The 15531-nt window shown below is 36.6% G+C and overlaps 2 protein-coding genes across 7 annotated transcripts; both read right to left on the bottom strand.

Annotated features, from left to right (window-relative positions):
- Positions 1–44: 44 nt before the first annotated feature.
- Positions 45–6775, bottom strand: LOC109180243 (putative amidohydrolase YtcJ). 4 transcript variants are annotated; one of them, XM_019329734.1, is made up of 15 exons: positions 6590–6775; positions 6374–6498; positions 4348–4449; positions 4087–4159; positions 3546–3652; positions 3337–3460; positions 2667–2861; positions 2183–2268; positions 1843–1950; positions 1512–1607; positions 1323–1421; positions 1130–1204; positions 896–1027; positions 675–790; positions 45–456 (listed from the first exon to the last, which is right to left on the bottom strand). In XM_019329734.1, the coding sequence occupies exons 1-15, from the start codon at positions 6696–6698 to the stop codon at positions 261–263; spliced, it is 1743 nt and encodes a 580-aa protein (XP_019185279.1). In that variant the 5' UTR covers positions 6699–6775; the 3' UTR covers positions 45–260. The 4 variants fall into 4 exon arrangements, with proteins under 4 accessions (XP_019185279.1, XP_019185285.1, XP_019185287.1 ...); XM_019329740.1 differs by lacking the exons at positions 6374–6498; positions 6590–6775 and adding an exon at positions 5630–5821; XM_019329742.1 differs by lacking the exons at positions 6374–6498; positions 6590–6775 and adding an exon at positions 4245–4251 and having other exon boundaries at positions 4087–4211; positions 4348–4425.
- A 796-nt stretch (positions 6776–7571) lies between these two features.
- LOC109180321 (beta-galactosidase) lies at positions 7572–14662 on the bottom strand. 3 transcript variants are annotated; one of them, XM_019329835.1, is made up of 17 exons: positions 14260–14662; positions 13850–14089; positions 13617–13763; positions 13364–13442; positions 12834–13017; positions 12671–12736; positions 12073–12303; positions 11707–11913; positions 11235–11538; positions 10886–11045; positions 10683–10791; positions 10050–10185; positions 9836–9891; positions 9455–9754; positions 9259–9381; positions 8446–9138; positions 7572–7966 (listed from the first exon to the last, which is right to left on the bottom strand). In XM_019329835.1, exons 1-17 carry the CDS (start codon positions 14390–14392, stop codon positions 7802–7804), a joined length of 3333 nt encoding a protein of 1110 aa, XP_019185380.1. In that variant the 5' UTR covers positions 14393–14662; the 3' UTR covers positions 7572–7801. The 3 variants fall into 3 exon arrangements, with proteins under 3 accessions (XP_019185380.1, XP_019185388.1, XP_019185398.1); XM_019329843.1 differs by lacking the exon at positions 12671–12736; XM_019329853.1 differs by lacking the exon at positions 13617–13763 and having other exon boundaries at positions 14260–14582.
- Positions 14663–15531: the final 869 nt, after the last annotated feature.

Genomic DNA, 15531 nt, shown 5'->3' on the forward strand with positions numbered 1-15531 from the left:
GTCAATGTGAGAAATCATCAGAATCTTTTGCCTAATAGAAAATATGAACAAACAGTTATGCAACTTTCAGGCCTGTAACCTGTTGTACATGTTTCTTGAAGTTTAAAAGGCAAAACCTCCAAGTTTCCAGTCTATGGTATTCAGGTGTCACAATTTCTAGTTTAAGCATATTGAAATTTACTATCCTGGACTACCTTCAGAATTACTACAGGAAAGAAGTATACACATTACAATGTATTTCATTATCTCTCAAGTTCCATCTAATTATCAGCCTTGATCTTTTTGGGATAAGCCTGGATTCCACCAACATATGTTGCTTGAACCGAGGCAGATCCATCACTTGCAAAAGAATCCCATGAATCAGTAGACAAAACCACAAAATCTGCCAACTTCCCAGGAGAGAGTGATCCAACATTTTTGTCAAGGAAGCATGCCCGAGCAGCCGAGATTGTGTACCTGCCATCAGTTGAATCCAAGTGACCACTGGCAGGTGACAATAATAACACTATAGAAACAACATAAAGATTCGAGTGCTCCATTTTTTTCTACTATTGTTATAATCTAGAAAACTTCCTACTTCAGAAAACATTAGAAGAGATTGTGGATTCCTTTAATTTCTTTCCCAGAGGCTAAAACATAAGGGAATGGCTAGAAAGAGCCCCTGTTTGTCTTACGCATCTAGTGCCTCCTTTAGACTCGTGCGTTCTGATGGAATCCAAGCTTTTTGTTGACCTGGAGGTATTCTTTTCATTGCTGTCGCTATGCTTCTCAACGGATTAATATCTGCTACCTAAAACAAGAAAAAGAGAAAGGAGTGGCAACCCTGGAGTAGATACTTGATGAACTACAATGGAATAATGAAAATATCAGTTTGTAGGTATGAGATGATTCATACTGGCCAATCAGAGCCAAATGCTAGTTGTGCATTGTTAGCGAGGAGCGACTTGAACAGATAGGATCCTCCCTCTGCTCTCTTCAACCCAAGTTTCTTAATTGCGGAATCAGCATCATCCAATAAGTGATCTGGCTGTAGTCAATAGGAATTGAGTCTTAACTACCTTTCCAAAATTCTGCAAATTATGTACAATAGGAATAATGTATACAGATGACACAACTAAAGAAGAGGAACCTGCACTGAAGCAACAACTGCTTGTTCACCAAACCGTGCAACAGTCCCGGGGGCCAAATGTTGAGCATGTTCGATCTGCAAGTGGTTGTTAAATTATATAATAATACTATTTCTCAGAAGACGAAGAACAATGTGAAGCAACACAGAAAGCCAGAAAGAATTGACTGGTAAAATTCTTAGCAGTTGGATTTACCCTAAATCGCCGATCCTTCATTTGATTCTCAGAAGCTACTGAAGCATACATATCCAAGATTAAGTCATTGGCTCTATCACCAATGGCATGAATGGCTACCTGAAAAAAATAGACATTCTATTCTGTGAGAATAGTGCATGAGCAGCATAAAAAGACGGCAAAAAGGTCGGAGTATGAAATATAAAGCACCTGAAGGTTAGCTTTATCTGCAGAAAGAGTCAGGTTGTATAGCCGATCCATATTTGTTACTTGTAGTCCATAGTTGTGAGGCTCGTCAACATATGGCTGAAGACACAGTAGAGAAACTTAGTGCAATTAACTAAATCTATACCCCCCTGTGCCCATGTCTTAACACACTACTTTGAATAAGATCGATCGAAATATTTGCAAGACAAATCACAAATGGTTATATTTGCTTTAAGCAAAGTCTAATAATGTCTTCATGATGTATCTTTGGATGAGAGATGGCATAGAAGCAAGTCAGAGCATGCAAATCTGGAATATAGAAATACTTTCTGACCTCATAAAACAGTGCACTGTTAGATCCCAAAGATCCATCAGCAAAAGCCTTCACACCACCTAAGTGAATCCATTGGCTCAGAGAACGACCAACCTTCTTTACAAAACCCTGAGACATAGGGGTTTTCGATAGTGAAAAACAAAACACATCATTACCAAAGAAACAACCAAGGTAATTAAATAAAGCAAATACACAGCACCCTCCCATTCTCATTTTCAGCCAAACAGTGTAAATATACATGCACTCATCTATTGGTCATAGAGCACCGTCCTTTCATGAAGTATCAACTAAAACAGAATGAGTCTGGTAAAATTATAATATTATATTACTTCCCGAATACCTCTAGGCGCGCCCATGTCTCCAATGGAAAGAATAAGCAAACACGGATCACCATATTTCCTGACAAATCAGCCCATTGGTACACATCTGCAATTGTCATGTTTTAATGATGGCTTAACTTTATACATGCAGCAAGAAAGTCATTCTAAGAATAGCACAGATTAGAAAGATACATAATTATTATTGTAGGATTCTTATCTAATGATGGATATATCAGAATTCTAAATTCTGTTTTTTAGGTTCTACACAAATGCACATGTTTGATAAATAAGTGTCAATATGTTTGTGCAATTGTGCCTGTGTGAGTTTTTTTGCCTTATAATGATTGACTACTTTTCCAAGTTATTTTCATTTGAAGAGTATATATTAAAGTATTTCTCATGTCTGTTGATCCCATGCATAATCTTAATGTCAAAAAATGAAACACCCAATAGTTGTGCATATAACACTACACTAATTTCAGCCATTGTTTTATCTATTTGAACCTGAAAGATCCTCCCATGAAAGTTCTGTGGGAGAACCAGGAAAATATCTTCCAAAGTCGACAACTGTTGTCACACCCCTCATCAGCGCAAGATTGCTTGCTGTTAAAAGCGCATTCCTCCTTTCATCTGTTGAAGGTTCTGGGATGCAGGATAACACAAGCTTCATTGCAGAATCTATCAACAAACCAGTAGGTTCTGCACATGATTATCTCCGATTAATAAAAATCTTAGGGAAAATTGTAATTTATGTCCCTCTATAAAACGTCAATTATCAATGTCACCCCTGAATTATTAGTGGTGTAAATGTTGCCCCTCAATTTTCAAAACGATACATATATTGCCCCTCTTAAGTGTAAATGTTGCCCCTCAATTTTCAAAACAGTACATATATTGCCCCTGCCGTACGGTACGGGAGGGGCAATATATGTACTGTTTTGAAAATTGAGGGCAACATTTACACCACTAATAATTCAGGGATAACATTGATAATTGACATATTATGGAGGGGCATAAATTACAATTTTCCCAAAATCTTATTGTAAAACTTGTTTGATAGCATCAGATCTGGTAGCAAGCTTCATGATAAGATGTAGGAACATGTGATTGAAGTGCTTGATTACTATTTTGCTAATCAAGTGTACTGAAAATGAAAAATAGACATTGAAATCACCTCCATCACTGTTTTTCACTATAGCTCCACCATCTGTATCCTGTGTGTCATGAGAAATGCCAGCAATTTTTAGTGCCAAGGAGTTAGCCAAGCCCATATGTCCATCCATCCTTGATAGCCAAACCTGGGTATGATCTCAAGATTCTAAGCTGACTTCCAAAGCAAATGGACACATTAAGTTGGTGAATATTAAGGTAAAATTTTCTTACAGGGTTGTGAGGTGTAATATCATCAATCCAAGAAGCCATTGGAAAATCTCCACCCCAGAGATCATTGTTCCACCCACCACCCAATAACCAAGAACCAGATTTCATATCTGGAAAAATTTTCAGGGGAGAACAAAGCAAAATGGAAAAACCGAAAGAAAATAACAAGCAATCAGGTAAATGTAAAATTAAAATGAAGCATAGTATTTATATAAACTCCTTTCAGATTGAGATATATCAGGAGTTCAATTATTCTATATAATTCTTAAAGAATCAACATTTTGTTTTACAAATGTTTTTTATTATTAATTTTTTTTCCTGACAAGGCAGGTAAGTCTTCAGAATTTACCATCAAAACTACACCTGAAATATTAAGAAGACTTAGCAGTTCTGTAGAGCTAATGTCAAGTGCAGCTGATTCAAGAATGCAAGTAAACTCAACTCAACAAATTGGAAGTAACTCTAATTATTATTTGCTAAAATAGAGTAATATATTGGTGTGAAGAACATGGCCATAAGTTGCAAGGGAGACAAGAATATTTACTTGTTACTGCTTCCTTGACTTTGCTCACAAAAAGTTCTTTTCTATTAACACCACGGAGCTCCACTCGTGCCATCTATTTCAATTTTGTTTTCAAAAGCATGTAGCCCAATCACGATAAACAGAAATACGATATCAGAAAAAAAACTTTACAATTAAAAAGAGCATCTAACAACAATTAAGCCAAAGTTCATGATATGTGGTCGGTGAAATGCCACGCTTTACAAAATACATGAAAATGAGATCATAGGACTGATGTGAGACCTGCAATCCTCCAGATATTAAGTGTACATGAGAATCAATAAATCCTGGAACCACAACTTTCCCTTCAACATTCAGCTCCTTAGTCCCCGACCCTGCCAAGTCCTGCTTTCACATATACTCCAGTATTATTGACTTCATAAAACCATGAACCTCTAAATCCCTTGAATATTAAGCATTTTTATTTAGGCTTTGTTCCCTTCCAAAATTTTCCTCTTAAAATCCCTCATGACATGGCTTATAACAATTGAGTGCCATGAATTGATTAGCCCTACTAACTTGTTATCAAAGACTAAGCCATCCAATGAAAAAGTGTCATGTCAGGAGGGGAGATTAGGAGGGGAAATTTTGGAGGGGTGGGTAGCATTACTCTTTTATTTAATATATCTTAGCTTGTGGCTCAAAGAGAAACAAAAAGGAAGGGAATAGAAAAAAACAACTAGTGCCGTAACGGAATTGACTAGTAAAACAAAGAAACAGATGATATATTTCAAGATATAGAATATTGGGTCTCAGACTATCATTCATATTCCATAAGTGAGGATCTTGCATGACTATATGAGTGGTCAGAAGATCCCCATCGAGCTTTGAAATTCCATGAAGTACACGTTGCAGTTTAATGAATCAGTTTTCAGGTCACAGTTTAATGAATCAGTTTTCTGTCAATGTTACTTTTGCAGTCATCTAAATGCAAAGTTTGCATCAACAATATGAGAACAAACTATGGCATTGATAATATGATCAAAACCTACAAATCAGTCTAGATTCAAGTGACCAGAACCATGCATTCCATATTTGCAAATTGCAAGTTTCAGCTCTTTCTCGCACTACACGCAACTGGTTATGTATGAATCTCCAAAAAGTGCTAGTTGTGGCCCCTTTGTCTAAGACCATCATTACATTGCACCAACTTCCACTTTATAGCAAAATGGTAATTTATTTCTTCTTTCTAATAAATTATGGCCATTGGAAGCTTCTTCCTTTATATGTTCTCCTAATCCAGAATAGGGATCAACAACTTCTAAAAAGTGATATGTACAGTTCTTCAGGGCCACACTGCACACATTAAGCTGGCATCAAATTTTTATCAGAAGCTATCAAAACTAAAATTCCTTAAGCATATTTTTGCATGTTTCATAGATACTTCTATCCCTAAACTTATAGATACTGCATAAACTTATGAACTTCTAATAAAATATTATATTCCATATATTCTTTATGTACTTACATAGTCCTGACGAATATGCAAAACAGAAAAACTATTCACAACAGACCATTAACTTACTTTTTGCATTTATAGAGCAGGTACGCTTGGTAGTGTTTTTGTTTCTTCTTGGTGAGGGGTGAAAACCTACTTGCAGACCATGCTTGTTTCCTTTTTCATTTTTACAAAACCATTTTGTGACTTTTTATCTCTTTGGAGGAGGAAGCCAATATCCATCCCCCTCCCTTCACCCCCACCATTGTATTCACCCAAAAAAAAAAAAAAAAAAAACAAAACAAAACAAAAAGAGAAGACTAGCAGAGAACTTGGATATTTGGCTCCCCAAGTTGGCGGAAATGTGGAGATAGATCCCTTGTGTGCAAAGTCAACAACAGGGGCAACTAGCGAGTTACCTCCTCCAGCGACTCTAGAGGTTATGGGAGTTTAGGATTAGTAAGTGTGAGGTGGAAACCTAATGTATCCAAAAAAAAAAAAAAAGGAATTGGACCTAGTGTGATTGGCACAGAGTCTAATCCACTTGGTTAAAAATGAGTACCTTTTCAGCACTGTAGCTTAGCTTTATGAAAGAATGCTCATTAAAAAATCTAGTTTTCGAATGAGAAATGAAAAGCTATAAATAAGCTCTTTTACATGGAACTATGGGACCAAATTTGATGCAACCCCAGGGAGCATGACCAATAGTATACTCAATTCTCGCGCTTGCTTGCTTGCAAAACAAATATGCATATGGAAAGATAGATTGAAGAATAATGGAAGCAAAACAAATGTGCAAGAGAGAGAGAGAGAGAGAGAGATAATGATTACCTTGATAGAAGAATAGGTACCAAGTCGGAGAAGCCGACCGGCGCGAATGGCCATGGAGTCGGCGAAGGGGAGAGAGGCATCGCCGGTGTAGATAGTGGCGTTTCTCACCACCAAGTCCGCAACTTCTGCTCACAACACAAAAATGGAAAGTGAAAAACACAAGAAATGCAGAAAGACGACCAATCTCTGGAATACAATACAAGAATAAGAGTGTACTTGCAGAGTTGGAGTAATCGTGATTGTGATTGAGATTGAGAAGAGGAAGTGAGGCTATGGACAAAAGGGCGACCAGCAAAGCTGAAACAACCATTCTCAGAATATCCATTTCATTCCCTTTCCTTCTTGATTCAGATTCTACTTTCCACTCTGCCTGTATATAGTGTTGGTCGACAATGGCGCCACATAAAACCACTCACTCAATCATATCACATCATTATTTATTTATTTATTTGGTAGGTTAACAAATATGATCTACTTCCAATAAGTGATTAATTTTGGATTATGAAAACTCATATGTCCCTATATTGCAAATGCTCAGAGAGAGAGCGATGAATTACTCTTGGGTGCAAAAGGCCAGGAGCCAAGGACCAATGTCTAGTGCATTATTTGCATTGTGATTTGTGAATGATTTAAATCACAATAAATATCGATGTCTCTTATTTATAAGAAGCCCATATTAAGATTAATTTTCAGAATTTGATTATGTGTATTTGAGTGTAATTTTTAACTAAGATAATAAAGCATTCAAATTGGGATGGTCGAGTTTCCGTCATAGATAGTGAAACTCTTACACGAGAATAGTCATGATTCAATCGTGCTTTTAGCTAAGAACCAAAGCTACCTCCACAGAATAGTAAAAATCTCACACTACGACGGTCAAAATTGTCTAGGTACAATACTACTAGGACAATCAAGATTGCATCTTTACGTGTGTCTTTAATTATACATTTTTAGGTTGTATCTTTCACCAGAGAGGCAACAATGAAATAGTGAATTACTTTAACCAATCAATTAAGGTGTTTAACACAACTAATTTTAACTAAATCGAATTTTTTACATTATGAGACTAATCCAATTAAATCTCAGTCAAACCCTTTCGAAAAACAACTCTCTCTAAAGTGTTACGCGATATTACTATTTACTAGATACACTCAGGATCAAACCCTTGAACTGATCAATTTTTCACTATGCATATAACATATAACTAACAAGAGCACTGTAACAAATGAGTAAGTAGCATGCACTGATTATCCATGCTAGGGAAATCACAATTGTTGTTAACATAACTAAATCTTTAGCCAACAGATTCCATTATTCAAATCAAAAGGTACCCGGCATTTTATTATTCAGTTTTAATTTCTACATTTCTCATGCAAGTTCAGAGTCTAGGCTAAACAAGTCCACCCATGCAGTGAGAGTGAATGGTCCTCAAAGTTGTGATTTGTAGACATCAGGGCCAGAAGTTGCTGCAGTTAAGGGGTGAAACCTGATGGAGAAAGAGTAGGGAGCAGCAGGAAGAAGGTACTGCTCGTGAACGCAAGGCGACCAGCTATCGTCGCCTCCCAAACCCATGTGCTTGTGGTCGAGATGCACCTGCGTAACAAGATTCGGGACCATATATCAAGATCAAATTAAAACGATAAACGAGGAAGAATAAATGGACTAGTCTAAAGAAAAAAGTAGGATATGACTTATGAGTACTGAGAATGAAAATTTATATTCGGGTGACAAGTGGTTCAAAAGTTTCTTTTGAACAGTTTATTGAAAGATACCGTCTTAACTAATAAACTTAAATTGATAGTGAGACTGCACATTTTATATTTTATACGGAGTATTATATACTCATTACTCAACATGACCCCCTCACAAGTGCAGGCCAATTATCTATTTGATGGGTCGAGCATCATGTGAACCTATTATTTTTATTGGGTAGTGAGGAGATTCAAATCCAGAACCGTTAACCTGACTCTGAGACCAAAGCATTTCCAAAGTGGGCAATGAGCAACAGATAAAAGGGAATCGATGATACAGAACTATGAATGTTTAAGAATTTGTAAGGGTGGGTGTGGTACCTCAATGCTATCACTTTTTACAAGATCTTCATGGTGTGTAGCCCGGTCAAGCTCAGCCGTTGTGTAGTAGCTAGCATTCATTTGCATTGGTGGGGAGCCCCCATACATAGAAGCGTAGATGCCAGTGCCCTCCTTGCTTTGAAATGTCACCCATCTAACATCTGCCCTACCCGAGCATTCCCCAGGAACAATATAAGGCACGTGCATATCGCCAACATTATGTTTATAGATGCCTACATGGGCAGCAGCTTTACGGTCTGGGTAACATTCAAACGGTCCTCTTCCATACCAGCTAATCTGGTCCAAGGATTTTTCCAGTTGAAATTCAACGCCAACACGTGGCAGAGGTGGAAGATCAGAACATGGCTCCACGTTGCATTCCAGAATAACATCTCCAGAACCATATATCGAGTATAACATATGAACTTTAAAGAGAAGACTAGATGATGCCCCTGAAGCTGAAAGAGTATTCACTTCACTGGCAGGGATACCAACATATGTAATTTGAATTTTCACCACATGCTCAGTTTCACTTTCAACTGAAAACTTCTCGCTAAGAAAAATCAGATTGTGAAGATTTGCTGCCTTCCACCTAGATAAATAACTCATTTGCTCTCCTCCTTTATCATTATCTGTTGGTGCTCGCCAAAAGCATGGAATAATACCTTTATTCATAACCAAAATTTCCCCGACCTATCATTAATAAAATTCAAGCAAATTCAGCAAATAGGTAAAAAGATAAAGGCATATAGGCAAAATATTTGACTACTGAATAGTCAAATAGTTGGAACAGGTGGCATTCATGAAAATTACCTTCCAGCATTCTATAGCACCGGATTTTTTGTTAAAGACCATCTCCCATGAGCCACCGTGACCAAGCTTTATTGTATCTTCATGGTTGTGAATAATTAAAGTAGCCTTTGTGTCTTTAATAGTCTGTCATAAACCCAGTTAATACAATGTGTAAAAATAATTAGAGAAATGTTAGGAGCAAAGGAACACTACTTACATGAGGAACAGATTCTTGTTTGCCAGGTAAGAGGATTTGTGTAGAAGAAATAAGGTGACCGGCATTAACCCAACGTGTAGGGTGCAATAACTTTGCAGTAATTGTCAAAAAAAATTCAGAAGCTCCGGATGAAGACCACAACGAATACCATGGTCCAGACTCCCAAAGTATTCTGTGAGTACCCTGAGGTTCTATCACGGGAACACCAAGGTTCCCAGACCCAAGCTCACAACCATCACCATGAAGCAACCAGTTAAACTCCAATTCTCGTGTTGTATCGAAAAAATGGGTATTTTTAATCTGGAAAGTGAACAGGTAGCAATAAGAGATACATTCTAAGAATCTAAGCAAAGAGGAAGTGTTAGTGAAACACAACCTTACCTCAATAACACCCTGATCAAATGAAACCTTTATTGGCTGGTAGACAAACTTAACCTCTGAAAACATGCAACACTCTTCAGTATACATAATTTCTATGGTAAAAAATCCATAAAAGTGGAAAAAACAAATGAAAAGATGGCGATCCAACATGGATGGGGCTTTTAAGTATTACGAAGATGAAATAAACAGTGAAAAAATAAAAAATAAAAGTCACCATGTAATGCAGGGTGAGGAGTTCGATCTGGCCATACAACACCATTTAGGCAGAAGTTTAAATCATTAGGTGTATCCCCAAAATCACCTCCATATGCCCAGTGCTTTTTACCATTAGAACCTTCTTTCAATATTGCCTGATTAGAAATTGGAGACATGCATTAATTAATACTCCATAAGAAACAATAGGCATTTAAAAACCAAAAATATTATCACAACAGAAATTTGCATGTTTATCATTTATCATTTTTGGCCTGTTGAGCAGTGAGGACTGAGAAGTTTATCAATCTCAAGGGTTATGAGCAGGAAAGCTAGTCACCAATCCCATGTTTAATCCTGGGCTTCGGGATCTAGTACCCTATTTGGTTCATTGATTGGCACCTAAACTTGGGATGGGACCTACCTTCTATCCAGGCAAGATTATAATCATAGGATTACAATCCCACCCCATCCACCCTCGATGAAATTGTAAATAATTGATCAGGATTATGAGATGTTCTACAATGATGATGTTGGGGAGTAGTCAGGTGGAGAAAAGGCACAAAGGGTCTATTAAAATTTCAAGTATTTATTCATTACTGAAGTTATAACAGTATGTGATCAAACATATATACTAACTTAAAAAGGTAAAGACCTGGTCAGCCCAATCCCAAATAAAACCTCCTTGAAGACCAAATGTACTATCAATTGCTTCCCAGTATTCATGAAGATTTCCATTGCTGTTACCCATTGCATGTGAATATCTGGTTGTCCAGAAACCAATGTTTTAATAGTCTGGAAACAAAGAGATTAAAGGAATAACAATGGCAAGAACATAATTGGATAGTGAAAACACACTCGCATAATATTACTGGCCGCAGTTCAGTTGGATCATTGGCTATCTCAACTATATTCCAGACACGGGCATACATCGGGCACACAATATCAGTTGATAACGTCCTGGCACCACCACCTTCATAGTGTAATAGTCTTGATGGATCCTTTTCTCTTATCCATCCTGATGTTGTACAACAAATATAACAGATATTATTTCTTGTTGGAAAACCTTGGAATAAGCCTCATATCCCCTTCCATTCTCATAAGCAAGCACAATTCAAAACTAGGTATCTACTTTACCATAGTAAATGAACGGATTTTAAATTATCTTAAAATAAGGAAATGTAAGTAACAAGAAAAAATTATGTACCGGCAATAGCAGTATGATTAGGTCCATAGCTTGACTCGTTCCCAAGGGACCAGGCTATAATGCATGCATGATTTTTGTCCCTCTCAACCATGCCTACAGCACGGTCCAGCATAGGTGCAGCCCAATATGATATCAGTGCCGGATGCTTATGTTTTGGATGTTCCATAAAACCATGTGTCTCAATATTGGCTTCATCAATCATGTACATGCCAAAGAGATCGCACAACTCATACCATCGTGGATGTTGAGGATAATGGCTGTTTCTAACAGCATTTATATTGTTTTGTTTCATTAAAACCAAATCCTACCAAGAAAAATAAAGTATACATCTCAGAATCAGAAACTGAAATTGACAATATAATGAGACCTTTACACAAAGTGGTATAAAAAATAAAAAAATAATATATATATATATATATATATATATATATATATATATATATATATATTATAAAAAAAAGCAATGTGTTACCTTGATCATGCAGGATTCCAAGTTAGTCTTTCCAATACGTGGATGGTTCTCATGCCTGTTTACACCTCTTATCATTACTGGCTGCCCATTAACAAGCAGCTCTTTTGGTGCTTTAGATATTTGCCGTATGCCAACTTGACATGATTCACAATCAATGATATGTCCTGAAGCATCTTTAATGGTGATAACAAGAGTATAAAGGTTGGGCTGCCAACAACAAAATAAATAAATAAATGAGCAACAGACAAGATTACCTTAACAGGAACAGAATTCAAATAATAGGTGCAACTGCCAATATTAAGCGAGGGAAAAAAAAAACATGAACACTCATCTAGTGAGTAACATTTTTTATTAGAAGTTCGATACCTGCTCTGCAGACCAGAGCTTTGGCGCTTGCACTTTCCCCACAAGAGAATACCCTTTAAATCCTAAATAGTAATCACTTTTGGAAGTAAATTGTAAAGGAGTTGCATCTGCAGAAAGCAGATCACTGTCTTTCGCTTTATCGCACAAACTTCCATTTTCATATATTGCAGCTTCAACAGTGAAGTCAGAAAGACTTAGATCGGCATATGAGTTATCAATTTCCACTTCAACCTGTCAATTGGAGCAAAAAGGGAAAACTACTTTTATTTCCAAAAAGGTTTCAGAAAATAAATTAATCAAAGAGCTGTAATATACAATTTTTAATCAAGGAATGCTTATAAATAAAATTACAGAGAATAGCTTTTAAGAAATGAATGGTAAATTAGAATAACAAATGGTCAAGAATTCAGACTCCAAGAATTTACAATACATCATGGTCAAAATTATCTGAAATGATGTAGACATTTCTAAACAGATATAAATAAATTTAAGGTTTAAATGCTGCAGATGAAGAATAGAAATTATACAATACGCAAACAGAATATACAGAGTCTCAAGACACTAACATCCAAATACGTAGCAAACACACAACACTTACCTCTATATCTGCATAAGAAAAATCTTCTGTCAAGTTTGACTTAAAAAAATAGTCAGCAATAAATATCTGCAGATGATAAAGTAGGATGTTAGCAATAAGCAAAGATGAAATAAATATTAACAATATAACAAAAAATTAGAAAATAAAAAAGGTAGCAACTCACCTTTGGCTTTGAAATAAGATGCACATCACGATGAATGCCAGACAACCACCAGTGATCTTGATCTTCAAGGTAAGACCCATCACTCCATCGCATTACTTGAACAGCTAGACAATTGCAGTTATCAGACCCACAGGGTTTACAAAAACTGGTTATCTCAAATTCCGCAGGTAATCTACTGTCCTGGCTGAAACAGTCCAAATAATGATGTTCATCAGTGTAACTGATAATACAAAGATAAAGACAACAACATATATAATGATAGCACCATCACAGCTCATGCTAATCCGCTTCATATTTGATTTCCGAATCAGAATGTCTAAGCTTAAAGAGTATTCCAAAACTGCCATAAACAGACTATTTGCAGTAGGAAGGACCAAGAGCTTATAGCTACCAGCTAAATGGATTAACATACACTACACAACACACAAGTGATGAAGTAAACGAATGATATGGAAACAAAACCACAACTCCCACGGTACAGCAAAAAGAAAATTAACAAAAGAGAGATTAGTAAGGATGCATTCACAAACCTATATCCAACAGGAACCCCATTTACCCAGGTATAGAACGCGGAATCCACAGCTTCAAAATGTAGAAATATCCTGCGTCCTGTGGAGAACCAGGAGATGTTGGATTTGCAACAGATTCACAATGATACACACGCATGCATGTATATAAAAAGGTACTAATACACTGTAAAGACAAATTTGAATGCATGAATAAGTACAAATGTCAGAGAATTCAATTTTAAAGACATAAGAAAACCAAATTCCAAAATCTCACCTTCCCATTCTTTAGGAAGGAAAAACAAAGTCCTGTAACAGCCAGTGGGATTCTCATCAGGAACTTTGGGCGGATCAAAATGAAAGGGATATTTAACATTAGTATAAATTGGTGTGTCATGTCCATGACACTGCCAATTGGAAGGAACTGCATGGATTAGAAGAAAAAATTGCATCAGCCACAAAAATAAAAACAGGAGAACTATCATAAGATTAACACATAAAATTATCCACCTGGAATTTTGGTCCAAGTAGAGTCCTGAAAAGAGGTATCATAAAAATTTGAAGGAACAGCGGGAGGACTAGGAGCCAGGAAGAAATTCCAATAGCCTGACAAAGACTTGACAAAAGGCAAACCTTCCACCCACCGAGCAGCACAATCAAGCGCCTCAGGAACAGCATCGTCGTCCCAAACTGCAGAATTAGCCACCACAACATCCGCCTTGTTCCGCTCACGCCAATACTTAAGGGATCCTAAACCATGAAAAACTTCAACACTACTACTGGTCTATAAACATTTAAAAAAAAGCGATCTCTGGATTCATTTGTGAAGAAAAGTGCATTACATAAAGGCGCGGAATCTGATCGTAGTATAATTCAATATATTCGTGATGGAAACAAAAAGTTTGGTGATAAGAATATACCTTCCACGGATTCATGGCAACGGAATGGGACATGAGCATCCCGCTTTTTCCATCTGAAGAATGAAGGATCTTCCCAAGGCTTGTAAGCGCTGCTATTTGGGGGAACCACCATTTGACTAATTACAAAAGCCATCCCCTTTCCAGGCAACGAATCAACGAAACAAGAAGAGTTGCAATGACACAAACGCGGTGGAGAGAAGAATTTGAATCATCAAAAGGAAGAAGATTGGCGATGGATTTGATTTTGAAAGGTATAATAATAATAAGTAGAAGAGTGGAGTGAGTGCTCTGAGCAAGAAAGTGAAAGGGCAGACACTAGTCACGAATGGGATGAGATCACTTTCATTTTCGGCACGTTGGAACTTTTATCCTTTACTTAGTGCACAGTGCACTGCTCCCCCTCCCTCCGTACACTCTTAATTATCTTTTCTTTATCATTTTCGGCACGTTGGAACTTTTTAATCTACACTTTCTAATAACTTTGACTTTGAAAAAAGAAAAAAAAAAATCTAATTGCAACTTGTATACAATTGAATTACTAAACTTAAAAATTGTACAATTAAATTCAGTTAAAACAGAAGTGAAGAAACCTCCTTAATGGTGGTATAAGCTTAATATTGATGCAACACTTGATATAACTTCAAAATCTCTTGCTTCGGCCTCACTATGAGGGAATCTGATGGTGCTTTTGTTGTGGCAAAGGCCTTAACCTGGATCGGTTTTCTCCAACCTAGAATTGTAGTAGCTCTAGAGAGGCTCTTAAGTGGCTGAAGTAGAAAAGTATTGCAACATTGAGTCTAATGCCCTTAACCGCACTTCAAATTTTGATATTGTTCTAAATTATATTCGTGAATTAAGTTCAATGATTTAACTGTACAAAAGCGATACACTCAATAGTTTATTTGACTTTTTTAAAATTACTTCCATCATTAAATTGATGCTTTTTTTTTTTTGTATAAATTTGTAGAGCTTGAAAGTAAATTAATCTCTTTTAAGCAATTTTGGATCAAATTTCATCGTTCACACTATTGCCAATTGTTTCAAAAAAAAATAAAATGAAAAACTCACATTCTTGTCCCATCATCCTTATCCATGAATATACCAAGTGGTGTAATCCCCGTCAGCGATTGACAGAAGTTTTACTCGACATTTAGCATTTTCCATTCAAAAAAATAGTGTAATACTTGGAAGAAAATTATTGGAACATAGCTCATTAGAATGTTCACACGGCAATACCAAAATGTTTACAGCCACAGGGATGCTCTTAAAAGA

This window comes from Ipomoea nil, unplaced genomic scaffold (genome assembly GCF_001879475.1).
Source record: "Ipomoea nil cultivar Tokyo-kokei standard unplaced genomic scaffold, Asagao_1.1 scaffold0188, whole genome shotgun sequence".
NCBI lineage: Eukaryota > Viridiplantae > Streptophyta > Magnoliopsida > Solanales > Convolvulaceae > Ipomoea > Ipomoea nil.

Coding starts and splice junctions, on each gene's coding strand:
- LOC109180321 (XM_019329835.1), bottom strand. CDS start 14,392: ATGGCTTTTGTAATTAGTCAAATGGTGGTTCCCCCAAATAGCAGCGCT. Junction 11,914..12,072: donor AGCTCTGGTCTGCAGAGCAG/GTATCGAACTTC, acceptor TGTTGTTGGCAG/CCCAACCTTTATACTCTTGT. Junction 11,539..11,706: donor TGGAATCCTGCATGATCAAG/GTAACACATTGC, acceptor TTTTCTTGGTAG/GATTTGGTTTTAATGAAACA.
- LOC109180243 (XM_019329734.1), bottom strand. CDS start 6,698: ATGGATATTCTGAGAATGGTTGTTTCAGCTTTGCTGGTCGCCCTTTTG. Junction 1,951..2,182: donor AGACATGGGCGCGCCTAGAG/GTATTCGGGAAG, acceptor CCTATGTCTCAG/GGTTTTGTAAAGAAGGTTGG. Junction 1,608..1,842: donor ACAGTGCACTGTTTTATGAG/GTCAGAAAGTAT, acceptor CTGTGTCTTCAG/CCATATGTTGACGAGCCTCA.